Source organism: Phyllobates terribilis, unplaced genomic scaffold (assembly GCF_046119375.1).
Source record: "Phyllobates terribilis strain yellow unplaced genomic scaffold, ASM4611937v1 Scaffold_12__6_contigs__length_324123572, whole genome shotgun sequence".
In the NCBI taxonomy this organism is placed as follows: Eukaryota; Metazoa; Chordata; class Amphibia; order Anura; family Dendrobatidae; genus Phyllobates; species Phyllobates terribilis.
Window position 1 is genome coordinate 242865233 of NW_027362772.1, and position 27990 is coordinate 242893222.

Here is a 27990-nt window from a genome sequence, read left to right on the forward strand (position 1 = left end):
ACATAATCATCAGCGCATAACGGACTACCACTGGCCTGACCACCCTGAGCCACGGAACCGGGTTGCCACTATTACTCCCATCGTTCCCCTACTGCCCGGATCCGAGTGCCCCACGGTCCAGGGGGCGAGTCAATATCACTTCCAATAACCACCTTGTGAATAGATACTCCAACCTTACAGTATGATATGAACAATTCTGTGCGGTTTTTGTATTCCAATAAAATATTTATATATGTGGTGACCCCTGTTTCCATGCATGTTTTCTTTTTTCTTCTGTTTGATATGGCTTACTTAAGACATGCTACAGGATGATCCCGAGTAATTGATGGCACCCTCCTTCTTTGCTTTGTTGCAGTGCTAAGCACCTTATAATATGTAGTGTGGAATGGTGTGCCCCTTGGGAGTTCTGTATCAAACACCACACAACACCAATGGGGATGAGATCAACCAGTTGTGCCTGTTTACAATGGCCCCATAGCAGCCAATAAGCCGCATCTATGGTAGAGGTAAAAGGGCATCTCTCAAATCGGGACAGTCCTGCTGAGTCCGGGACGATTGGAAGCGGCATATATACGATTAAATGCATATACTGTATGACCCCGTTGAGTTGTCCTTAGAGAATGGCGCATACAGAGGAGTTGTTTTTGCACTTTATCATTTGGTAACTAGGACTGATCAGTCATTATATTAATATAAACATCTGGTGGTACTTCTCCTTTAAGAGCCTGCTCAGATTCAACACCCAGAGGAAAAACAGGAAGTAAAAGGACTGAGAACAAAAGCATCAAAAGCCGCAGAGATGTTTGGAGCATTTGCTTCTCCGCTTTGTGTAATCTGCATTTTTCTTCTTTTGTGTCTTCTGATATTTTTGGGGATAACTTGGTATGAATCCTCAAAAGCGGAGTACCCCCCGGGGATTGCAAATCCTGAATTACTTCGGAGATTTTATACGTTTTTCACAGGCGTATTCATCTTGGTGAGTTCATGGCCAGAATCTGATTTGTTTTACTTCTTTCTACAAACTTCAGAATCCCCGGTTTACAGGCAATACTTCTGCCGCTGTGATCAGATCTTATAGTGAAGCGATTGGGATTTTATGGTGTTGAAAACCCTGCAGTTTTTATGGCATTTTATGTTTTCATTGTGTTATCCCATACAATTCAGTAGACAAAACTGCACTTAAGTCTATGAGAAACCAGAATTCTCTGTTCACACATCATGGTTTTTTTTCGTTCAGGATTTTGTGCCTCAAATGTTTTTTTTGGAAAATAAAGCATGTCACTTCTTTCAGCCTTTTTTCATCCATAGGAAGCAATGGGTGGTGAAAAAACGCATCAAAATTTGTATTAGCGTTTTTGATGCTAAAATAGAATGGTTTTTTTTTTTCAAAAAGTTTATGTACATAAATAAAAAGAGAGAGAAGGACAGTGAAAAGAACGCTGAAAAAAACGCATCAAAAAAGCAGGAAAACTGCAAGAAAAATCCTGAACAAAATGCCCTTGAAGATCACGTTTTGCTGCAGAAAATTGACGCCAAAAAAATCATGATGTGTGAGCATAACCTAAAGGTTACATGTGTATTAATGTTCTAGTGATTCAGCACTTTTCATGCTAGTCTGTACAGTAATAGTTAACATCCTCACCATGGCAGGTTGCCTCGTGAACAGTGGTGCGTAGAGCTAGAGAAGGTCCACTAAGCATACGTAGTTCTAATAAGATTAGATTGTGAAAGAGATGAAGTAACATCACACAGAAACAACACCACAGCACCCCGCCATGTGAGGGAACCCATTCCCCTGTTCCTGTCAGGCTGTATTGGGAACGGCTAACTTGAGAACTAAACATGAGGGAGCAAGACGTCTGCCAATGGGGAGAGTGATTGCCTGGTCCTCAAGAGCACACAGTCGTCTACTGCTCAGTGCAGGTGTGCCCAGGACACAGGAGCTACATTCGGCCATTGGTGGTTACTCATGGAAAACCATGGCGATAACGTCGAGATGTATTTGCATTTCATGAAACATGATGGTTAATGAAGATGGCCTAATCTGGATGGAGACTCTATAAGGAATCTCTATAGCGTCAGTATTGGACACCAGACATTAGACACCTGGAGGGACTTGCTTGTTAAGCTCCTCATCTGTTTTCCCATTGCTCTGCCTCCGTTTACCAAATGCTGACTGTTTTAATGGAACTGGTTACCATCTGGACCTGTTGTTCTACTGTACCATCTATGGCTGTCACCATCAAGGCTGTGTGTGAAGTAAAGAGTTAAATAGTTCAACGTTAACCTGCCTCTGTGACTCTCTATACCTCTAATCTCCCTGTCTACCTCTTGCACCTGAACACCATAGGGAACGTCGACCACATCGCACACCACCGTGAGGGGACAGGAGAACGACGTCTAACCCCCACACACCCACAGCCGTGTGTCCTTTAAATGTGACCTCCGCAGTGCCAGGCATCGTGCACGGCCACCACCAACCTTGCGACCAAGGGACTACAGAGAGGATTCGACCCATGCCTGGCTTACTGGAGGGTCTCTCGGCCATGCGCTCCGGTGCCCGTTACAACAGCATGTAGGCGCAGTAGCACAAGAGCATAAGTCCCACATTTTAAAGATAAGGAAGAGGAACATGTAAAGCGGCACACAAAATAGTGTCCTACTGAAGGCCCTCAGTGTTCCCACCCACTATGACACTCATTTCATGGCCTCCATGCAGTATGATGCTCCCACAATGCCCATCCCAAAAGCATGATGTCCCCATAGTGCCCCCCAAGCATGATGCCCTCATAGTTTCCCCACACACAGTATGATGCCCTCGTAATGCTCTCACACATGATGCCCCCATAAAGTTCTCACAAATGATGCCTCCACAGTTCTCAACAACACAGTATGATGCCCCAAGTGTTCCCCCACACACATTATGACACCCCTACCATTTCCCCAACACAATATGAAATCCTCACAATGCCCCTTACACATTATGATAGTCCACATTGCTCCCTAACACAGCATGAAGACCCCAAAGAAGAGTGCACTGACAAAATAAAAAAAAGCTACTCATGTAGCCCCATTCCCACACTGAGCTGCTCTAGTCCGTGCTGTTCCGAAACGTAGACGCTTATGCTAAAAGGTGGAGAAGGGAGTTGACACCTCTCTGCTTCACCAGTTTATTCATCTTTATCTGCATCCTGAGGAAGCAGATGCCATTGAAATCCTTATGAAGCTGTCATTTCATGTTCATAGACCTGCCATCTTGCTGAGACTTGCATCGGTATTATGCTCATCTGAAGATTAAAGTTAAAATCAATTTTAAAAACTTACCTCCTGGTGATTATTCCATTCTGAAACATCAGCACATCTCTGTCAATGAGAAGCTATAGTGGTCACATGTAATGAAACGTAAACATAGGGTGCCAGGATGCACCGAGACTGGCATAGAAGCTAGTAGGAGAGCAGTCACCAGGAAAATCGGCAGCAACATCTGCACAATTATCTGTGGATCTGCCACTGTGGACTTCCCTGCAGATGCTTGGACAGAAAATCTGCAATATATAAACATACCATGAACATAAATCCATTTAATGGCTTCTCATTGATTTTAGAAAGTGCAACAAGATTCTTTATGTTCCACATGTCATTGCAGAAGGGAAATTGAGTATTTGGTTGGATGATAACAGCTGATTTTGTTGGAGGACCTGCAATATGGACAATTCCTTGTTATATCTTCATATTTTTGTTTCTTCTTTCTATAGACAGAAGCTCTTGATAAATTCGGATCGTGGGACGTTTCAGGGAATTTTCGTTTTGTACAAAAAATATTAATGTCTGTACAGAAGGATGATCCAGAGATTTTCAAGAAAGACTTAGAATTTGTAGGAGTGCCGGTGAGAGTCTACCAGCCCCGAGCTCCATCAGTCGGTGGTAGAAAAGGAATCGTGTTCTTTCATGGAGGAGGATTTATGGCAGGAAGTATTCGTAAGCAAATCAAAATATGTGGTTTAAAGATTGATCTTAGGGTTAAAAGGGTTGTCCAGGTTTGGGATGAAAGTCTGCAGTGACTATGTGACTAGTGTTGAGCCACCCCCGTAGTGTTCCGGTTCGGTTCGGTTCGTCGAACACCGGGATGTTCGAGGAACTGTTCGTCGAACTGTTCGTCGAACACCTTAGAACACCGTTAAAACCAATGGCAGGCAAACAAAAACACACAGAAACACATAGAAAACACCTTCAAAGGTGTCCAAAAGCTGACAAACTGCTCAGAAGACGCTCTCTTTAAAAAAGCCTGCCGGCAATTCAGCAGCGGCATACACCGGTATCCGACAATTTAGACAAGAAGGAATAGAGCATCACACATAGATTAGATAGATAGAAACATGTCAGTCACATATATAAGAAGTACAGTGACAGTGTTGGTTACTGTACTTGTCATTTAGTGTAAAGGATTTATTAAAAAAAATATTAGTGTTTTCATGCACCATCTCTTTAAAAAAGCCGGCCGGCAATTCAGCAGCGGTTCCCGACAATTTAGAGCAGAAAGATAGAGCATCACACATAGATTAGATAGATAGAAACATGTCAGTCACATATATAAGAAGTACAGTGACAGTGTTGGATACAGTACTTGTCATTTAGTGTTAAAATAAAGGATTTATTAAAAAAAAATTGGCGTGGGGTTCCCCGTAATTTTAGTCTCTAGCGGAGGTTAAGCAGACGGCTGGGGCAGATGTTTGAAGCCTGGGAAGGGGGTAATACCCATGGAGCTTCCCAGGCTACTAATATCAGCCCCCAGCTGAATACCTAGCCTTTACTAGCTATTAAAATGGGGGACCCCCCCAAAAAAAATGACGTGGGGTCCCCCCTATTTTAATAGCTAGCAAAGGCTAGGAAGACAGCTGGGGGCTGATATTAATAGCCCAGGAAGGGTGCCATGAATATTGGCTCACTCCCAGGCTAGAAACACCAGCCTTCAGCCGCCCCAGAAATGGCGCATCCATAGGATGCGCCGATTCTGGCACTTAGCCTCGCTCTTCCCATTGCCCTGTAGCGGTGGCAGTGGGGTAAAAGGGCTGGGGTTGATGTCGGCTTATAGTGCCAGCTGACATCAAGCCCAGGTTAGTAATGGAGAGGCATCTATAAGACACCCCCATTACTAACCCCATAGTCAAAGTTAAAAGAAAACACAAACACCCAGAATAAAGTCCTTTAATTGAAATAAATACACAATTCTTTATTGTTCTAAATTAAACCATACTTACCATCACGCCCATTCCAGCTGAAGCCAACGATCTCCTGCAATAAAAGAAAAATAATAAAGCAACATCATCCTTACGTTTCCATGGTTCCCAGGACAGCTCCAGCTCTGCTACATCGAGATGACAGGCTGGACCGCAGCAGAAAGCTGCCATCCAGCCTGTCATCCCGCAGACACTGAGAAGCGCAGGCATGCTTGCGCTCCTCAGTGTCAAGGCTGTGACGGCATCGAGATGAGCCGAGGTCATGTCCAATGAACTCAGCTCACCTCATGCACGTCACTGACAGCGTGGGAAAATTCTCCTGCACTCAGCGCTTCAGCGTGAGAATTTTCCCACGCTGTCAGTGACGTGCATGAGGTGAGCTCATGTCGAATGAACTCAGCTCACCTCATGTACGTCACTGACAGCATGGGAAAATTCTCCTGCACTCAGCGCTTCAGCGTGAGAATTTTCCCATACTGTCAGTGACGTGCATGAGGTGAGTTCATGTCCAATGAACTCAGCTCAACTCATGCACGTCACTGACAGCGTGGGAAAATTCTCCTGCACTCAGCGATTCAGCGTGAGAATTTTCCCACGCTGTCAGTGACGTGCATGAGGTGAGCTCATGTCCAATTGACGCGCCCCTGGGCCTGTGTCGCGCTGCGTTGCGCACGCGGGAGCTTACCCGGAGCCGAATCTCTTGAGGGTTGTAGTCTCGTGGCGGTGACCCGGTCCGTGCCCAGGGAGTCAAACTGAGCGGCGATGTAACAGCGGTAGATGTAGGACGACTACGCCACCCGTTGAATGCAGCTATGGAGCTGCCGCTGCAAGACAGTCCGCTGAGGCCGGTGGATGGATGGTGCAGCGTAGATGGTATAACCCCCAACGGGAGGGGTATGGCCTCAGGGCAGCAGATGTGGATGATGGGGGTAGCAGGAACCACTCAGAGACGGTGCGGTGTAATTCAGGGTCTTTACTGGTAACAACGATAGACCCTCCCGGAGTACTTGCTAGTGAACGGGGCCTGGTCAGTCCTTGAGCAGATGGGATCTCCGCTGGCCAGGCGGAGTTGTAGGCCTCCCAAACTGACTGTACTCTTCTGGCTACCTTGCTAGAAGCGGATATAAGTAGCCCACGTCCCTGAGTGTACCGTGTGGTGCTCACCCGTATGGCCGGTGACTCGGGGCCTTCTAATGGCTTCCGCTCCACGATGGCGGTGCTGGTCCCACGCGTGTGACCGTGCCTTCGGGTTTCTGGGCCTGAGGACCTGAAATCCCCTGCCGGTCGGCTTCTGCTGCTGGGTAAGAGTTAGTCCCCACAGCCTCGGACGCCGGGTCCGGTAAGAAAGCTTCTCAGTCAGGGCGAGCTCTGCAGCTGCCAGCCCCTGACTTGTAGTAGTATTGCTCCCACTGAGCTTCTGCTGTTTCTTCCTGTGACTGTTTCTTGTCTCTACTCTCCTTGACTAACTAACCCTGCTTCAGCCCCGGGTTTATATAGGGGAAGGTCTTCCCCTCCCAAGACTGGGCAGGAGGTGTGGCATGCACAGGATCCCTGACCAAAGAACCTCCCACCTGCTCTCAGACATAACATTACATTACTGTGGGAAACCAGACCCCTGGGGTGCCACATTCCCCCCTAGTAAAATTTAGTACTCCGGGACTAAAGACATTTTAGAAAAACATAGCAAGATATAACAATAACAATACAATAAGAAACACATAAAGGTGGTCACGGCATGTCCGTAACCGGGTGCAGTCTTTGAAGAAAGCAAGGTGTCCATTTCACCAAAACAGGGAGACGTAACCAGGTAGGGGTCTGTCCTACCCCGAGTCCTTATCTTCTGGCAGCCATACAGATTGCAGAATTCCTGGAAGACCTCCGCTTCAAAGGCAGGTCCCTGGTCTGTCAGCACTTGGTCCGGGTACCCGTGTGGACGGCAAAAGTGCTGCTGGAAGGCTCTAGCTGCTGTTTGAGCCGTTAAGTCCTTGACGGGGACGACAACCAGAAACCGGGAGTAATGATCCACGATGGTTAACGCGTAGACGTAGCCACTTCTGCTTGGGGTCAGTTTTACATGATCCAAGGCTACCAGTTCCAACGGTTGCCGGGTGACGATGGACTGCAGGGGAGTCTTCTGGCTGGCACGGTCCTTCCTTCTCAGGTTGCACGGGCCACAGTCTCTGCACCACTTCTCGATGGTTCCCCTCATGCCTACCCAGTGGAACCGCTCGCGCAGCAGGAACTCCAGCTTCTTCCACCCGAAGTGTCCAGCTCCGTCGTGGTATGCCTCCATCACCATGGCTGCGTCTCTTCGTGGCACCACTACTTGCCAGAGTAATTCATGCGTCCGGGAGTTAACCATTCTGCGGCACAACTTCCCTTTGTAAAGGAACAGTCGACTCTTCTCTGCCCATAGTTGTTTGGCTTCCTCCGGAGCGTCTGGTTCAAGGCGAGCCTCCGGCCGAGTCAGCATCTCCTTCACCAGTCGGACGGCAGGGTCGCTGTCTTGCGTTTCCGCCCAGTTGTAGTGGGGTAAGGGGTTCAACGTAGCAGCCTGCTTACTCCTTACCCGGTGGGAATACTGGATAGTCCCATGACGGTGGAACGCAGGGAGTTCAACTTCTTCCAGTCCCTCCGGATCTTCTCCTCCGCCCGGCAGGTTGGGCATCCTGGACAGGGCGTCCGCATTGGTATTGGAGCGTCCTGCCCGGTATTTGATTGTGAACTCGTAGTTGGACAGACGGGCCATCCACCTCTGCTCCAGGGCACCGAGTCTTGCCGTGTCCAGGTGTGTCAACGGGTTGTTATCCGTGTACACGGTGAACCGGGCAGAAGCGAGGTAATGCTTAAAGCGCTCGGTGACTGCCCATACTACGGCCAGGAACTCTAACTTAAATGAGCTGTAATTCTCGGGGTTCCTTTCGGTGGGTCGCAGTTTTCGGCTGGCGTAGGCGATTACTCGTTCCTTCCCCTGCTGGATCTGGGACAGTACGGCTCCTAGCCCGATGTTACTGGCGTCGGTGTAGAGGATAAAGGGCTGGCTATAATCCGGGTACGCCAGGATTTCGTCCCCCGTGAGGGCCATCTTCAGCTGGCGCAAGGACTCTTCTTCCAGCTCCTCCCATTTGAAGGGCGGCTTCTGGTTCTTGGCCTTCCGGGACTGGCCTATCAGGAGGTCCTGCATAGGTGCTGCCTTTTTGGTGAAACCGGGAATAAACCTTCGGTAGTAGCCTACCAACCCGAGGAACTGCCGCACTTCTTTTACGCTGGAGGGGCTTGGCCATTCCTTAATTGCGGTGATCTTATCAGGGTCGGGAGCCACTCCGTCAGCGCTCACCACGTGTCCCAGGTACTGCACCTTTGGTTTCAGGAGGTGACACTTGGAGGGTTTCACCTTTAGGCCGTAACTTGCCAGAGCTTCGAACACTTCCGCCAGGTGTTTCAGGTGGTCCTCATACGTCTTGGAATATACGATGACATCGTCCAGGTACAACAGGACCGTCTCGAAGTTTCTGTGGCCCAGACAACACTCCATTAGTCGTTGGAAGGTTCCCGGTGCGTTGCAGAGTCCGAACGGCATGCAGGTGAACTCGCTAACTCCCATCGGGGTGGTGAATGCGGTCTTCTCCCGGTCCGCCTCTGCTACAGGAACCTGCCAGTACCCGCTAGTGAGATCCAAGGTAGAGAAGAAGTTAGCAGATCTTAAAGCAGCCAATGACTCCTCTATCCTTGGTAAGGGGTACGCATCCTTGTGTGTGATACGATTGATTTTCCGGTAATCTACACACATCCTCATGGTGTTGTCTTTCTTTCGGACTAAGACTAGTGGAGCTGCCCAGGGGCTACAGCTATCCCTGATCACCCCAGCCTCCTTCATGTCTCTAAGCATCCCCTTGGCGTGTTGGTAGTGGGCAGGGGGTACGGGTCGATACCTCTCTTTTATAGGAGGATGGTCTCCCGTGGGGATGTGGTGTTCTACCCCCTTGACTCGCCCGAAGTCTAACGGGTGTTTACTGAACACTCTCTCGTACTCCTGAACCACCCGATAGACTCCTTGTTTCTGGTGTGCGGGAGTGGAGTCAGTACCCAGATGTAGTTGCTGACACCAGTCCTCCATGTTTTTCTTAGAGCCGTTACCTTCCTCCGGGTGAGATGGAGGCAAGGGTTCCACAGATTGTATAGAATTTTGGTTAATGGTATATAATTTGGCTAGCGTGGCATACCGGGGCAGGTACACTTCCCTCTCCCCGAAATATTTATTATGCGAACGGGCACCCTCCCATGGCGTACATCAACCACCCCCCGTGCTGTCAAAATGGTGGGCCTACTGTCCGAGTAAACTGGTTCTACCATTGCCTGGTAATCTCTACCTCTCAGACCAATAGCTGCCCGGCACCAAATCATAATTTCACTTTTTGGGGGCATGGCAATAGGAAAAGGGTCACACATTCTTACGCTACCAATCTCACCGCCGGAGAGTTCCACCTGTTGCCGTCGCATCAGTGCCCGGATCTCTTTCTGGAGCACCCACTGCTCGCCGGAGCTGGCGTTCTTGGCAACCTGCTGTAAAAGGAAAATCACCTCTGCAAGACAATTTTCAATTACATTAGTTCCTAGAGTTATTTTTGGGTGACTCTCATGTTTGTCAATATCTACAATGATCAGTCCCTGTGCTGCCAGTTCGACTCTACCGATTTTGATGGTCACCTCTTTAAATCCGATCTGTGGCACGGGCTGGCCATTGCTGGCGATGATACTCAAGTCGTCGTCAGGGTAGCGGGTAATATCCGAGTCATTCCAGTACTGCTTAAAGAGCACGTACGGGATGGTGGTGACCTGTGACCCGGTGTCCAGTAGGGCACTCATGGGAATGCCATCCAGTACCACAGGCAAGACTGGACGTCCTCCCACATATCTGTCGCGCCAGTTCGATGGGCCTGGTGATCTTTTTCCTGGGGGTTGGCCCTCTACCCCAGGTTGTGCCCGTTTAAAGAACAGTACCTTGCCATATGTCCAGGTTGATTGCAGCGGCGGCAGATGGGTCGTCCGTCCTCGCTGTATCGGTCACTGGGTCTTCCTCTGGCCGGTGGGGTCCTCCTTGGTCGACGCCACGGGATGTCCTCCGGTCCGGATGCCAGCTGGATCTTCCCTGGGGTGGAAGCCTGTAAAGACTGCACAGTTCGGGTTAGCGCAGCAACGCTCTTAGCTAGCTCTTGGACCTGATGGTGTAGGTCTGGAGCCGGGTCATTGTCCAAAGCCTGCGCATCAGCTCCCACAGGCCCTGCCGACAAGGGCGCCGCCTCCTGGTGGTAAGTGATAGCAGGGCGCTTGTGGGTCACAACGTCACCCGGTGGCGGTTCTCGGAGCACCCGGATGGCTCTGTCCTTGAACTGTGCAAAGCCCAGATGGGGATCCTGTAAGGCCATTGCCCGCAACTGGGTTCGGTGGGTATTACAATACAGTCCCTCTATAAACTGTTCGGTCAACAGCCTGTCCTCGTTTCCCACTCCATCAGGGTCGGTCTGCTTAATGGCCCTCAGGGCCTCTTGTAGGTTTAGTGCATAGTCCCTTATACTCTCATGCCCTCGCTGCTTGCACCCGTAGAATCTAAGCTTAATCTCGGCTGAGGTGCGGGTATCAAAGGTGCCCTTCAGCCGGGTTAGTATCCCTGCGACAGTCTTCCTCCCAGGTGGCCAGGATTTTACTTCCCTTTTGGCTGCCCCGGTTAGTTGGGCCACCAGGATGCTCACTTTTTGCTCTTCTGTGAGGGGGTACACCTGGAAGAGGCTATCCAGCTTTTCTCTAAAGTCATGCAGGGTATGTGACTCCCCTGAGTACTGGGGTAGCCAAGCTGCTCCCGGGATATAGGGCATGGTGAAGGGCATAACTGCAGCAGCGGTAGCGCTGGCGGGGGTTGAGGCAGTGAAGCTCTCCTCCGTATCCGACATCTTCCTCCCCCCTAGTGGACCGTGGCCTACCTTGCGATGATCCTGTTCCGTAGGCCGCAGCTCCGCAGTGGATCGTCAGGGTTGAGGACCTTCCGTCGCGCTCCTGTGACGTCGGCGTCTGCTGGGCTCCTTCCAGGACCTTACGCAACGTCCGGACGTGAGGCGGGGCTTCAGTTCTCGCGCGCTTTCGGAGTCCACGCCCCTCTTCTTCCCGCGCGGCGTCCTCAAGATGGCGTCCAATGGCGGGAAAACTCCACGGATGGCGGGAAGAAGGCAGAAGATGGCGCCGGATGGCGGGAAACTTCACCGATGGCGGGAAGAAGGCTGAAGATGGCGCCGGATGGCGGGAATCTTCACCACAGGTAAGTTTGAAAAGTCTCTTTTTCAGGCACGCAGTACCCGGTGGTTGCGGGCACGAAATCCTGCCGACTACGCCAAAGTTGACGCGCCCCTGAGCCTGTGTCGCGCTGCGTTGCGCACGCGGGAGCTTACCCGGAGCCGGATCTCTTGAGGGTTGTAGTCTCGTGGCGGTGACCCGGTCCGTGCCCAGGGAGTCAAACTGAGCGGCGATGTAACAGCGGTAGATGTAGGACGACTACGCCACCCGTTGAATGCAGCTATGGAGCTGCCGCTGCAAGACAGTCCGCTGAGGCCGGTGGATGGATGGTGCAGCGTAGATGGTATAACCCCCAACGGGAGGGGTATGGCCTCAGGGCAGCAGATGTGGATGATGGGGGTAGCAGGAACCACTCAGAGACGGTGCGGTGTAATTCAGGGTCTTTACTGGTAACAACGATAGACCCTCCTGGAGTACTTGCTAGTGAACGGGGCCTGGTCAGTCCTTGAGCAGATGGGATCTCCCCTGGCCAGGCGGAGTTGTAGGCCTCCCAAACTGACTGTACTCTTCTGGCTACCTTGCTAGAAGCGGATATAAGTAGCCCACGTCCCTGAGTGTACCGTGTGGTGCTCACCCGTATGGCCGGTGACTCGGGGCCTTCTAATGGCTTCCGCTCCACGATGGCGGTGCTGGTCCCACGCGTGTGACCGTGCCTTCGGGTTTCTGGGCCTGAGGACCTGAAATCCCCTGCCGGTCGGCTTCTGCTGCTGGGTAAGAGTTAGTCCCCACAGCCTCGGACGCCGGGTCCGGTAAGAAAGCTTCTCAGTCAGGGCGAGCTCTGCAGCTGCCAGCCCCTGACTTGTAGTAGTATTGCTCCCACTGAGCTTCTGCTGTTTCTTCCTGTGACTGTTTCTTGTCTCTACTCTCCTTGACTAACTAACCCTGCTTCAGCCCCGGGTTTATATAGGGGAAGGTCTTCCCCTCCCAAGACTGGGCAGGAGGTGTGGCATGCACAGGATCCCTGACCAAAGAACCTTCCACCTGCTCTCAGACATAACATTACATTACTGTGGGAAACCAGACCCCTGGGGTGCCACACAATGAACTCAGCTCACCTCATGTACGTCACTGACAGCGTGGGAGAATTCTCACGCTGAAGCGCTGAGTGCAGGAGAATTTTCCCATGCTGTCAGTGACGTGCATGAGGTGAGCCGAGTTCATTGGACATGAACTCGGCTCATCTGGATGCCGTCACAGCGAGACACTGAGGAGCGCAAGCATGCCTGCGCTTCTCAGTGTCTGCGGGATGACAGGCTGGATGGCAGCTTTCTGCTGCGGTCCAGCCTGTCATCTCGATGTAGCAGAGCTGAAGCTGTCGTGGGAACCATGGAAAGGTAAGGATGATGTTGCTTTATTATTTTTCTTTTATTGCAGGAGATCGTTGGCTTCAGCTGGAATGGGCGTGATGGTAAGTATGGTTTAATTTAGAACAATAAAGAATTGTGTGTTTATTTCAATTAGAGGACTTTATTCTGGGTGTTGTGTTTTTTTTTTAATTCTTTACTAGAAATTCATGGCGGTCATGTCTAATATTGGCGTGACCCCTTGAATTTCGGGCTTAGGGCCAGCTGATAATACCAAGCTGGCCCTAACCCCTTTAATACCCAGTGAGCCACCGCACCAGGGCCCTGGATGAGTTGGGTACAGCGCCAGAAGATGGCGCTTCTATGAACGCGCCATTTTCCGGGGTGGCTGTGGACTGCAATTTGCAGCGGGGGGGGCCCAGAAAGCTTGGGCCTCCCTGCGCTGCAGATTCCAGCCCCCAGCTGCCTAGTTGTACCTGGCTGGACACAAAAATAGGGCGAAGCCCCACATAATTTAAAAAAAAATATTTCAGGAAATTCATGAAATAATTAAAAAAAAATTGACGTGGGGCTTTGCACTATATTTGTGTCCAGCCAGGTACAGCAGGCAGGAACGGGCTGCCCCCAACCACCAGCTGCCTATTTGTACCTGGCCGAACACAACAATATAGGGAAGCCCTTTTTTTCTTAATTATATCATGAATTTCATGAAATAATTTAAAAAAAAAAATACGTGGGGCTTTGCCCTATTTTTGTGTCCAGCCAGGTACAACTAGGCAGCTGGGGGCTGGAATCCGCAGCGCAGGGAGGCCCAAGCTTTCTGCCCCCCCCCCCCCCGCTGCAAATTGCAGTCCGCAGCCACCCCGGAAAATGGCGCGTTCATAGAAGCGCCATCTTCTGGCGCTGTACCCAACTCATCCAGGGCCCTGGTGGGGTGGCTCACTGGGTAATAAAGGGGTTAGGGCCAGCTTGGCATTATCAGCTGGCCCTAAGCCCGAAATTCATGGGGTCACGCCAATATTAGACATGACCACCATGAATTTCTAGTAAAGTATTTAAAAAAAACACAACACCCAGAAAAAAGTCCTTTAATTGAAATAAACACACAATTCTTTATTGTTCTAAATTAAACCATACTTACCATCACGCCCATTCCAGCTGAAGCCAATGTCTTCTGCAATAAAAGTAAAATAATAAAGCAACATCATCCTTACCTTTCTATGGTTCCCACGACAGCTTCAGCTCCGCTACATCGAGATGACAGGCTGGACCGCAGCAGAAAGCTGCCATCCAGCCTGTCATCCCGCAGACACTGAGAAGCGCAGGCTTGCTTGCGCTCCTCAGTGTCTGGCAGTGACGGCATCCAGATGAGCCGAGTTCATGTCCAATGAACTCAGCTCACCTCATGTACGTCACTGACAGCGTGGGAAAATTCTCCTGCACTCAGCGCTTCAGCGTGAGTATTCTCCCACGCTGTCAGTGACGTGCATGAGGTGAGCTCATGTCCAATGAACTCAGCTCTCTTCATGCACGTCACTGACAGCGTGGGAAAATTCTCCTGCACTCAGCGCTTCAGCGTGAGAATTTTCCCACGCTGTCAGTGACGTGCATGAGATGAGTTCATGTCCAATGATCTCAGCTCACCTCATGTACGTCACTGACAGCGTGGGAGAATACTCACGCTGAAGCGCTGAGTGCAGGAGAATTTTCCCACGCTGTCAGTGACGTGCCTGAGGTGAGCCGAGTTCATTGGACATGAACTCGGCTCATCTTTATGCCGTCACAGCGAGACACTGAGGAGCGCAAGCATGCCTGCGCTTCTCAGTGTGTGCGGCATGGCAGCGTTCTGCTGCGATCCAGCCTGTTATGTGAATGTAGCAGAGCTGAAGCCGTCATGGGAACCATGGAAAGGTAAGGATGATGTTGGTTTATTATTTTACTTTTATTGCAGGAGATCGTTGGCTTCAGCTGGAATTGGCGTGACGGTAAGTATGGTTTAATTTAGAACAATAAAGAATTGTGTCTTTATTTCAATTAAAGGACTTTATTCTGGGTGTTTGTGTTTTTTTTTAACTTTGACTATGGGGTTAGTAATGGGGTGTCTTATAGACGCCTCTCCATTACTAACCTGGGCTTGATGTCAGCTGGCATTATAAGCTGACATCAACCCCAGCCCTATTACCCCACTGCCACCGCTACAGGGCAGTGGGAAGAGCGAGGCTAAGTGCCAGAATTGGCGCATCCTACGGATGTGCCATTTCTGGTGCGGCTGACGGCTGGTGTTTCTAGCCTGGGAGGGGGCCAATATTCATGGCACCCTTCCTGGGCTATTAATATCAGCCCCCAGCTGTCTGCCTAGCCTTTGCTAGCTATTAAAATAGGGGGGACCCCACGTCATTTTTTTGAGGGGTCCCCCATTTTAATAGCTAGTAAAGGCTAGGTATTCAGCTGGGGGCTGATATTAGTAGCCTTGGAAGCTCCGTGGGTATTACCCCCTTCCCAGGCTTCAAACATCTGCCCCAGCCGTCTGCTTAACCTCTGCTAGAGCCTAAAATTATGGGGAACCCCACGCCAATTTTTTTTTAAATAAATCCTTTATTTTAACACTAAATGACAAGTACAGTAAGCAACACTGTCACTGTACTTCATATATATGTGACTGACATGTTTCTATCTATCTAATCTATGTGTGATTCTCTATTCTTTCTGTTATAAATTGTCGGGTACCGCTGCTGAAAAGCCGGCCGGCTTTTTTAAAGAGACCGTGCATGAAAACACTATTATTTTTTTTAATAAATCCTTTACACTAAATGACAAGTACAGTAAGCAACACTGTCACTGTACTTCATATATATGTGACTGACATGTTTCTATCTATCTAATCTATGTGTGAAGCTCTATTCTTTCTGTTCTAAATTGTCGGGTACCGGTGTATGCCGCTGCTGAATTGCCGGCTTTTCATGTTTCACTGTGAGCACTGTTCCCATCGATTTGGGCAATCACTGTAATGCCACAACCACCATGGCTGTGGCATTACAGTGAGTGGCAGACAATCCCTGCATGATTGGTGCTTTAAATAGCGCCAGACATGCAGGACACGCTTTTGGTGCACGAACAGTTATCGAACATAACCTCGAACAGCCGAATTTTTTGCAAATCGTTCGGGTTCGTCGAACAACTCGAACACCGCCCAAATCAGCTCGAATTTGAGATTGGCGAACAGTTCTAGTTCAAACACCACTCATCTCTATATGTGACTGCAGACTTGTGAATCCTCACAGTGTGCGCACTGCACAAGGTCAGGATTAGTAATAAGCCAATATGTTCGACATCCGATTTCTAAACTTAACTTCGACACGAATTCGGATTTGTGATCAGAAAGGCGAGCAAAATTTGTTAAATTCTGGAAAATCGATAACGTTCAGCGAATTTCCATGGTTACGTGATTGCGGGGCACATACAGCGTTTTTAACAGTTTTGCTAGCATAGTGCTTGTGTATGATGAGCGGGGATACATGGTAGATGAGTGGGGGGCTGGATATAGCTCAGAACAGATCAGTTCATCAGCGTGCTGTGTTGTTTTTTTTTTTTCTGTAGGCGGTAAAATTAAGTCAGGAAAGCGCGGCTAGCCAATCATTGCGCAGGAAGCATCTACAGTGTCTCAGACACAAGGGCTTCTGCAATTGGCTGCTGAAATCACATGTCCTCTCCATATAAAAACTGGCCATGTTCCCTCAGCGCCATTTTATGCATGTCACTTGTATTAGACGCTGCTCCTGCACTCAGCTCCTGTGTAATGAGAGATATTCGCTAGATAGATGGGCGCTTCTGTGGAAGTCAGATAGTGTAGATAAGTCATGTGCTGTGTACCTGTTCAATCGACTTTGCAGCACTTTTTTTGTTTTTGTGCAATTACTGAAATTCTGACAGAAAGAGCAGGGCCTATGGCATAGAACAGTGTTGTGCACCGGTTGTACTGTCTGTGCTCCATGCAGGGGTATACCTTCAATCTATTTTTGCACTTGCTAATGTGATAAAGCAAGCAAGCCCTTGTAGGCCACTTTTTGATTTTGTGGGGTTGAAATTCAGCTATCTGCAGAGCTTGTCAATGCAGAGCTTCTGAGTGCAGAGCACAAAAAATTTTTTTTTTCATTTGCTAATGTGATAGTGCAAGTTGTGGTAGCCCAGTTTGTAATTTTTTGGTGGATGAACTTCAGCCTTATGCACAGTAAAACAAATATCTTTTTTTCTGTTGCTAGTCACAGTCCACCAAAGATTTTTTTGTGTGGCAAACGTGATACAGTCTGCTAAAAGCCACCTACTATCTTAGTGGCGGTGAACCTCAGCTGTTTTCAAAGTAAAAAAATTGATATTTTGTCTTGCTAGGCAGAGTCCACCAAAGATATTTTTGAGTGGCAAATATCATACACTCTGCTATATGTCAGCTACTACGTTAGTGGCGGTGAACTTCAGCTGTTTTCAGAGTAAAAAAAAATATTTTTTCTGTTGCTAGGCAGAGTCAACAAAAAATTTTTTGGTGTCACAAACGTGATACACTTTGCTAAAAGCCACATACTATTTTAGTGGTGGTGAAATTCAGCTGTATGCAGAGCTTATGCAGAGTAAAAAAACTATTTTTTACTGTGACTAACGAGATACAGCAGGCTAAATCTGAGTTTGAAATATCTTGGAGCATATATTCTATGTTATACAGGCCTCATCCACAGTCAAAAAATACTTTCTTCTGTTACTAATGTGATACAGTATTACTAATGTGATACAGTAGGGGACATCTCAGTTTGAAATAGTTCGTAGCATATCTCCTATGTTATACAGGCCTCATCTACAATAAAAAAATACTTTCTTCTGTTACTAATGTGATACAGTAGGGAACATCTGAGTTTGAAATTGTTCGTAGCATATCTCCTATGTTATATAGGCCTCATAGACACTAAAAAAATACTTTCTTCTGTTACTAACGTCATACACTCGGAGACATCTCAGGGTGCCAGGGGAGGGTGGTTCACTGCGATCGAAGGGGTTGACGATGCCAGAAAAACTTTAGTGAAGGTGTTAATAAAGGTGAGGAACAAATGGAAGAGGAAGAGGTGATGGGCGAGTAACAGTCAGAACATGAAGAGGATAATCATCCCCTCTCTGTTCGTGTTTTTGCGGGAGGGGACAGAAGACACAAGCATCAGAATTACCCAGCCACCAACACAGCATGGGCTTGAACCTCAGAAAAGAGGCCAACATATGAGTGCGTTCTTGCTGCACTATCTTCAACATGATAGCCGTATAGTTATGATTAAAAATAGTGCTGACAACGGGGTTGCCACTCTGTTAGATCCACATTATAAGAGTAAATTTTGCCAGGAGCTTCCTGCCCTGGAAAGGGACCCACGAATGTTGGAGTATTGAAACCCGCTTTTACACAACCTTAACAATGGTTTTCCCCAAGCCAGCAGTGAGGCACAGAGTCCATCGCAGCTCTAGACTTCCAACCTTCGGCGAGTCAATTTGTCAATGCCAAAATATTAGCAGCAGCAGTAGTGTAAGTGGCAGAAGCAATTTCTGCGAGTCCTTTCACACATTTTTTAGACCAGCTCGTGTACCTGCATAACAGAGTACAAGTCTGACACGTGGTGAATGACTGGAGAGGATGGTACACTCCTGACTGAGTCTCCATCTGCTGGGTTGGCTGTAGTGGAAGAGGTTTTGGTTCCTAAATTCTACAATTTCTACTGTAGTGAAATTAATGCCACTTTGCTGGTGTCTGCAACTAATTTTTGGAACTGTGGAGAATCCTGATTGGGTATCCATCTATTGGGTTTGGCTGTAGTGGAAGAGGTTTCTATCTCCATTAAACTACTTCTACTCTGGTGAAATTGATGCCACTTTGCTGGTGTCTGCCAATAATTTTTGGAAATGTGGGGAATCCTGATAGGGTATCCATCTACTGGGTTGGATGTAGGGGAAGAGGTGTCGTTCCTAATTCTACAATTTGTACTGTACTGAAATTGATGCCACTTTGGTGGTTTTAGGCCCTCATTTTTTGAAATGTGGAGAATCCTGATTGGGTCTCCATCTATTGGGTTGGCTGTAGTGGAAGCGGTGTCGGTCCCCATTATACTACTTAAACTCTAGTGAAATTGATGCCACTTTGGTGGTTTTAGGCCCTCATTTATTTAAATGTGAAAACTCCTGATTGTGTCTCCATCTATTGGGTTGGCTGTAGTGAAAGAGGTTTCTGTCTCCATTAAACTATTTCTACTCTGCTGAAATTGATGCCTTTTTGCTGGTGTCTGCCACTAATTTTTGGAAATGTGGAGAATGCTGATTGGGACTCCGCATCTACTGGGTTGGCTGTAGCAGAAGAGGTGTCATTCCTAATTCTACAATTTCTACTGTAGTGAAATTGATGCCACTTTGCTGGTGTCTGCCACTAATTTTTGGAAATGTGGAGAATGCTGATTGGGACTCCATCTACTGGGTTGGCTGTAGCAGAAGAGGTGTCATTCCTAATTCTACAATTTCTACTGTAGTGAAATTGATGCCACTTTGCTGGTGTCTGCCACTAATTTTTTGGAAATGTGGGGAATCCTGATTGGGTCTCAATCTATTGGATTAAGCTGCAAAAGAGAATGGACAGCACCTCCAAAAACATACGTTGATCAAATGCCTCTCAGCAAAAATATGTAAAACTGAACATGAGGTTCTTAGTTTAACATTCTGATCATACTGTATGAAGCCCACTGCCACGTCATGGCAAACCTCTTAGTGGGTCCTAACATTTCCTGCCTGAGCGGGAGCGGAGCCGTGCTCTAACCACCGTCACAGCGACAATGCACCAGCAGGGCGGTGCCTCACAGCACCCATGCTGCAAGACCGAGTACCCATGACTCCAGGCCACCTGGACCACCTGCACCACATGAAAGGAGCATTGTGACTCACCTTCCTCAAGCTCTCAAGTGAGAGCAAAAATAGGCTAGACCCTCTTTGCAGTATCCTGCTAATTAAAATCGCCTGTGCCAAATGGGAGGAGTGCACATCCGAAAAAAAATGGACAGATCATGCATTAAGATCTTCATCTATTGGGTTGGCTGTAGTGGAAGCGGTGTTGGTCCCCATTATATTACTTCTACTCTAGTGAAATTGATGCCACTTCGGTGGTGTCAGGCCCTAATTTTTTTAATGTGAACACTCCTGGTTGGGTCTCCATTTGCTGGGTTGACTGTAGTGGAAGAGGTTTTGGTCTCCATTATAATAGTTATACTCTAGTGAAATAATTTTTTTTGATGCAGATATTGTTCTCAACACAGGGGTATACAAACATGATAAACTCAAATTCGTTTTTCAATAAACAACCATCAGCCACCCCATCAAATGCATCCGCTGCTTCTTCCTCCTCCTCTGTTACCATGCCTAGTATTGTCACGTAGGTCTCCCACCACAGAACCTCCGGTTGTATACCTGCTCCAGTCAGGCTGAGTGAGAGCCCGTCAGCTCTAATTGAAGCGGACATGCCTGGTGTGCTTGTTTCACTGAGCACACCACACGTTTCTCAATCCACTGTAACATCTCCGCCTGCCCCTCACTCACGATCCAGCAGTTTGTCCGTTTCACTGTACCACTGCAGCCGGCCCTCGGTCCCACACTTGTGGTCACTTAAAAGATTGTTTCATCCTACACATGACAAAGCTAAAAGTTTGAACTCCACCATCTTTTGACTATGGAAATGGTGATCTTAGGCCCTATTTTTTCTAAATGTGAACAGTTCTGATTGTGTCTCCATCTGTTGGGTTGGCAGTAGTGGAAGACTTGTTGGTCCCCATTATACTACTCTAGTGAAATTGATGCCACTTTGGTGGTTTTAGGCCCTCATTAATTAAAATGTGAACACTCCTGATTGGGTCTTCATCTATTGGGTTGGCTGTAGTGGAAGAGATTTCTGTCTCCATTAAACTACTTCTACTCTGGTGAAATTTATGCCACTTTGATGGTGTCTGCCACTAATTTTTGGAAACGTGGAGAATCCTGATTGGGTCTCCATCAATTGGGTTGGCTGTAGTGGAAAAGGTTTTGGTCTCCATGAAACTACCTTTACTCTGGTGAAATTGATGCCACTTTGCTGGTGTCTGCCACTAATTTTTGTAAATGTGGGGAATCCTAATAGGGTCTCCATCTACTGGGTTGGCTGTAGTGGAAGAGGTGTCATTCCAAATTCTACAATTTCTATTGTAGTGAAATTGATGCCACTTTGCAGGTGTCTGCCACTAATTTTTGGATATGTGGGGAATCCTGATTGGGTCTCCATCTATTTTGTTGGTGGTAGTGGAAGAGGTGTCGTTCCAAATTCTACAATTTCTTCTGTAGGGAAATTGATGCCACTTTGCTGGTGTCTGCCACTAATTTTTGGAAATGTGTAGAATCCTGATTGGGTCTCCATCTATTGAGTTTGGCTGTAGTGGAAGAGTTGTCAATCACCATTATGCTAGTTCTACTCTAATGAAATTAATTCTTTGGTGCAGATATTTTTGTCACAGGGGTACACAAGATATAATAGAAATTGGTTTTCTTAGTACCATGGTATATAAAGCAGGCTATATTTCATCTTTTAATTTTTCGGTGCTGATATTGTTCTCCATACAGGTGTACACATTAGTAATGCGGATTCTCAAAACCTACCCAGATCTGCCAGAGCTGCTTGTGAAAATACAACGGGTGTGTGCCCATTTCAGAAAGTTAGCTATAGCTTCCGCCACCCTGGCAGTGCTTCAGCATCATATGCAGCTTCCAGCTCACAGACTGTTGTGCGATGTCACCACATGTCAGAAATCAACGTTGCAGATGTTGGGAAGGATTTGTGAGCAACAGAAGGCACTTGTTGAGTACCAGCTTCAACACACCCATCGACATTCAGGTCAGCCTCCGCACATAAGAACTGATGAGTGGGCATGGATGTCTGACATCTGTGCCGTCCTCCAAAACTTTGAGGACTCCACCAAGACGGTGAGCAGCAATGACGCCATAATTAGCTTCACCATTCCGCTTCTCTATCTACTGAAACGCTTGGTGCTCACAGTTAAAGAGGAGGCATTGCAGGTGGAGCAAAGAACTATGCAGCCCAGCTTCATCTCATCTCAATGCGGATTGGGTGATAATGAGGAGGAGGAGAATGCGGAGGACAATATGGACAGATCCTCTTGGGGAGGACAGGGAAGTCTTGGAAGTCTTGATACCCCTCTTTCAGTCTGTGGGAAAGCTGTATGACTTTCGCTTAATGACCTTCAGTGGCCTAAACCGTGGTTTTGCTTATGCACATTATTTCTCAAAATGCATTGCAGATCAGGCCATTGTCCAAGTCTGTAGTGATTAAATTCAAGGCGTAAAGAAAGATCTTTGTCTGTGACTAAGCACCACCGAGAAGTGTGAGCTGATGTTGGACGGGCTGCCATTGCTTATGCAACAAGCTGCATTAGAGGACTTACTGGGAGAAATGACAGCTGGAGTAGACACGGTTTCCCTCTATGCCTGTCCTTTCACCGAGCTAAAGAATTTGGTTGTGGTGAAATACAACTCTTACCAAGCAGCAGTGTCAGACTTAAGAACATTGGGCCCACCAGAGGATTTGATTCTGAGGGACCACCTTTCTCCCCCACTAAAGAGCCCCATAGTAGCTGCAAAGTTTGCGCTATGAACTCTCCTGAAGGAGAAGCCAGGGCCCACCGGAGGATTCTCCGATTCTCTGGTGGGCCCGTCCAACCCTGCCGAGAAGCATCCCTGGCTAAGAAAAGTGTGTGGGAAGATTCCCGGACACTCTATGGCTGTTTTTTTCACTGTGGACTGGCTCTGTACCGTCCCTGGCCACATTCACTTGTCCACGGGTTTGTGATTAGGTGGTCCTTCCCAGTAAGTGCACTGGGAAGGGCACGGGTAATGTTCTGGTACCCATGCTTGTGGAAGGTGGGGACGACACCGGGAGAAATAGTAGCGGCTGGGGATCGAGTATGGAGACCTGGCCGCCGGCGGCATGAAGTTGTGAAAAGCTTCCGCCTCCATGAAGCTAAAAGGCAACATTTCAAGTGCAAGCAGCTGTCCGGAAATGTGGCAGTTTAGTATTGCAGCCTGTTTTGGCTGGCTGCATATTTGAGTTTGCATTCCAAGTAACAGAAAACTAAGGAGATGGATGGCCTCATCATCATCATAACCTGAAAGGTTTGCGCTATGAACTCTCCTGATGGAGAAGCCAGGGCCCACTGGAGGATTTTCTGGTTCTCTGGTGAGCCCGTCCAACCCTGCCGAGAAGCAGCCCTGGCTAAGAAAAGTGTGTGGGAAGGTTCCTGGACACTCTGTTGCTGCTTTTTTACTGAGGGGGAAACCCACGCAAACACGGGGAGAACATCCAAAATCCTTGCAGATGTTGTCTTAAGTGGGATTTGAACCTTTGACCCCAGTGCTGCAAGGATTCAGTGCTAACCACTGAGCCACTGTGCTGCCCTATCTGTTCTCCCTCTGATACCTAACATGCTGGAGAAACTTGCACCTACTGCCACTCAGTATCTTCAGCTCCTTTGTGAGAAACTAATGTATTTGGGCAGCCACTCAGTCTACCAAATAAAATTCCTGAGAAGGAAATTGTGGATGGCTTTGTTACTGGTACTGGGGGCACTGCTAATACCATGGCACTGTGCCATAGTTCACTGGAAATATTCCAGGCTGGTGGGAGCCAAGCCAATTCCCATAGAAAAGTACCAGCAGCAACCTAAGGAGATGGTGGCTTCTATCATCATCACGACCTCGGCACTATGAACTCTCCTGAAGGAGAAGCCACGGCCCACCGGAGGAGTCTCCGGTTCTCAAGTGGGCCCGCCCAACTGTGGCACCCCTGCGGGTTCAGTCGCTACAGAGGTACTGCATCTCACCCAGAGGTGTGGTATCTCATGCTCAGGTAAGGAAGGAGTACTGCCCGGGACCCTAACACCTGCATCCAACACTACACTACTCCAGACCAGCAGGAGGGGCAAGATGTGTCGCTTTCCTGCTGAGCCCTGTCCCTGGCTGGAGTGGGGGGGGGAACCAAAGTAGGGGGAACCATGTAGTGGGTGTGGGTGGAGGAAGTAAATCAGGGGAGCACTGGTTAGGAATAGTATAAAGAGGGAAGCCATCTTGGATGTGAGAGTTCAGTCAGAGGAGGACAGTGAGAGGAGCAGGAGCTCTGTAGGAGCTCTGCTCAGGAGGAGGGCCTAGCCAGAGAGGCCAAGACTGAAGAGAGAGAGAGGAGCAGGAGAAAGGCTCCAGGAACGTGGAAGGGACCCCAGGGGTACGGGTAGTTCTGGAGGCCACCCGTATGCCTGAATCTACCAGGAGGTGGAGGGGTCAGGTTGCACAGAGGGGACCGGTTCCTAAACTAGCAGAGTTCTTTAAGCCTCAACTAGGAAACCGGAGGCTGCAGTATTTCAGGTACTGCAGCCAAAAGCCACATCTAATCACCAGAAAGGTGGCCATAGAGGACCCAGGGGACAGAGAAGACGTCGCCCGGCAAGGTCCGCGGAGGAGTCTCCGGTTCTCTGGTAGGCCAGTCCAACCCTTCCGACAAACAGCCCTGGCTAAGAAAAGTCTGTTGGAAGGTTCCCAGACACTCTATGGCTGTTATTTTTACTGTGGACTGGCTCCAGCAATCCATAAGATTGCAATCTATAAGATCCCTTCACTGGCTCCCAATTGCCCAGCGTATCCAGTTCAAACTAACTGCTAACTGTTCAACTAAACTACTAACACTAACATACAAAGCCATCCATAACCTTTCTTCTCCGTACATCTCTGAACTAATCTCCCAATATATTCCCTTCCGTAATCTTTGGTCCTCCCAAGACCTCCTTCTTTCCACACTTATTTGTTCCTCACCCAATCACCTCCAATACTTCTACCAAATATCCCCCATCCTCTGGAATTCTGTGCCTCAAGACGTCCCATTAGCCACCACATTCGGATCCTTCAGACACAACCTGAAAACCCATCTCTTCAAGACAGCCTACAGCCTGCCATTGCCTCGCTGCCCACTCACCTCAACTCCACAACCTACTGTCTCCTTCCCCACCATCCTGTAGAATGTAAGGCCTCAAGTGCAGGGTCTATAAGACTTAAGATGCAATATGGCACCTTGGAAAAGCCCAGTTATGTCCTCCCTCTGATATCTAACAATAACAAACAGGTCATGCTGGAGAAACTTGCACCTACTTCCACTCAGTGTATTCAGCTCCTTTGTGAGAAACTAATGTTTTCTCAGCCAGTCTACCAAATAAAATTCCTGAGGTACGGAAATTGTAGATGGCTTTGCTTCTGGTACTGAGTGCTAATACCACACCGTGCCATTCACTGGATATTCCTGGCTGGTTGGAGACAAGCTCATTCCCACAGAAAAGTACCAGCAAGCTAAGGAGATGGTGGCCTATATCATTATGAAGGAGTTTGGTCTTTGTCTAGTAGTCTGGCTTTTATACTAAAGATCCTGCTCATTTTTATACTTTTAAGTGAGCACACAGAGACCGTGGTTTCAGCAGCAGCGCATCCAGTCCAGGATAGTAGCGGAGAAATTGCTGTACCATCAGGTTGAGGACACGAGCCATGCAAAGCACGTGTCTGAGGTTGCCCCGGTGTAGGGCCGCCACTGGGTTTGCACCATTATCGCACACGGCCTTCCCTTGCTCCTGGTTCAGTGGAGACAGCCATTGCTCAAACTCGGCCTGGAGAGCTGTCCTCAACTTTTCAGCTGTATGACTGCGATCTCCAAGGCATAATAATTTTAACACTGCCTGATTGTGGTAAGACCTGGCTGTGCAGTACGGATGTGGGGGGGATTCTGTCTGCACTGTTGGAACGTGTGTCTCAGTAAGGCAGAGGTTGAGGGCGCAGGTGGAGGCCTTAGAGGAGGTGGAGGATGCAGAAGCACTGGAGGAAGTGTTAGATACAAAGGTTTGTCCCGCAAGCCTTGGGGATTTCAACACTTGCTGTCTAGTGTCACCTTGGTGTCTAGTGGTTTACTGTAGTTCTCCATCCCCTGGTGTGTAGTGGTTTAGTTCTCCAACCCTAGCTGTTTAGTAGGTTAGTTCTCCAACCCCTGTTGTCTTATTAGTTTAGTTCTCCAACCCCTGTTTTCTATTTGTTTAGTTCTCCATGTTCTGGTGTGTATTTGTTTCATTCTCCAACGTTAGCTGTTTAGTAGTTTAGTTCTCCAACCCCTGTTGTATATTAGTTTAGTTCTTCATGTTCTGGTGTGTATTTATTCCTTTCTCCAACCCATCCATGCCCACCCCCAGGGGTTAACGTCTGGGGTGACGAGGGTTTGGATTCTTCCATCGAAAACCTGTCTCCTCCATATATGTGTGACCTAGTCTCCCTGTACTAGTTACCTGCATGCAACTTTCCATCCTTCCAAGATCTCCTTCTCTACTTCCCTCTTATCTCTCCTTGTCACGATCGCATACAAGATTTGTCCTGTGCATCTCCGCTACTGTGTAACTCTGTACCCCAACACATCAGATTCTCGGCAACCGTCCAAACGTTGAAAAGGAAGCTGAAGACCCACTTCTTGTGACAAGCGTACAATCTGCGGTAACCCTCGCTCCAGCATACCGCTGCACGACTAGCTGTACCCTGACCCACTGTATGCTCACCCATCCCTTGTAGATTGTTTGTGCGCCCTCGCGGGCAGGGTCCTCTTTCCTCTTGTACCAGTCGGTGACCCCTTTTGACATGTAAAGCGCCAAGGAATAAATGTAGCTGTAATAGTAATAATAATTATAGTACTTGTACTCTGGGTCAATTGATAGCACTTTCCAGGTGTCTACCCCTAATTTGATGTGTTTTGGCAGCTTTTGGGCCCATTTGAAGGTGTTGTGTATGCATTTTTTTTGCCCCCCATTGAATCCTATGGCGTTTGGTAACATTCGACGAACATTCGTCTCAAGAAATTGGCGAATATTGCAAATTCGGCGATCGTAATCTGAATCGAATATTGAAACATTCGCTCATCTCTAGTCAGGATTCTCCAGTACCGGGAGCAGGCAGTCACATGACCGCATGTATGTGATTTGTACACTTCCTGCCACATTCTGACTAGATGTGTGCCACCCGCTGTCGTTGCTTGCACCAGAGCTGTTTGTATTATAGCTCTCTTTTATCCATGTATGCCTAGGACAGAATAGTGAAAGCTGCAACCGATCATCAGCAACTGATTGACTCTGATGGTCATGGGACATATTAATGTCACGCTTTCTTATCTTCTTATCTAGCAAAGGACACTGACTCGTTAAGGGTCTTGTTTTGCTGGAGAAAGGGTATGTCCCAACGATTAACTCTCTGCACCAAAAATGATCCAGAATTGTGATGCATATTTCTGACACAAGGTAAGACAAACAAAAGGTAGTGTAAACATAGACTAGGAAGTCTAAATGATGGCTGGACTATACAAGTGAAATACTTTTTACCCCTTGTAAAGACACTGGGTCTTCCGTGGGCGTAATACTACTCAGACAACACAGGGTGAGGGCAAAACAGTGTGGCCATACTTTATTGAACCAAAAAACAGGCAATAAACACATATAACAGTCTCAGCTAATACCCAAGATGGTACAACATTACACAGTCCTCACTCTTCCGCTGACCCACCTGTGAATGGAGCAGCTGCGACTTTGGGGCTTTCAGGGCCAACTACCTCAACCAGCGGCCCCGCACTTCTGGCGGGCGCCCACAGAGAGAAGGTAGCGGCAAGCTTAGGAAGCTAGCAGTCCATCGAGGTACAAGGCCAGGAGACCCAAGGGTCTCACCCTGGCCTTTCCTAGAGTTTCCATGGGGCCAGATGACTGGCTGGTCCCAATCTGGCTTCTTTGAATGTCTCCATGGGTTCCAGGAGACCGGAGGGTCCCACATGGCAACCCCAAACACCATATCTCTGGGGCCAGGTGACTTCATCGCCCCAACATGGTCTCCCCAAATGTATCCATGGGCTCTCTGATGGTCATTTATAAGTCAACACAAAGATAATAGTGTATTTCTCTTGGCTTAACAAATCTAATTGTCTGGCTGATTAAGGTTATAAGCTG

The 27990-nt window shown here is 48.2% G+C and overlaps 1 protein-coding gene across 1 annotated transcript in view; it reads left to right on the forward strand.

Moving 5' to 3' along the window:
- The first annotated feature begins 727 nt into the window (after positions 1 to 727).
- The window catches only part of LOC141172487 (arylacetamide deacetylase-like 3), a 47274-nt gene continuing 20011 nt past the window's right edge, over positions 728 to 27990 (forward strand). Inside the window, exons 1-2 of the mRNA XM_073656749.1 lie at positions 728 to 976; positions 3756 to 3978. Coding sequence (XP_073512850.1) covers positions 800 to 976; positions 3756 to 3978 — 400 coding nt within the window. The 5' untranslated portion in view covers positions 728 to 799. The remainder of the gene's footprint in view (positions 977 to 3755; positions 3979 to 27990) is intronic.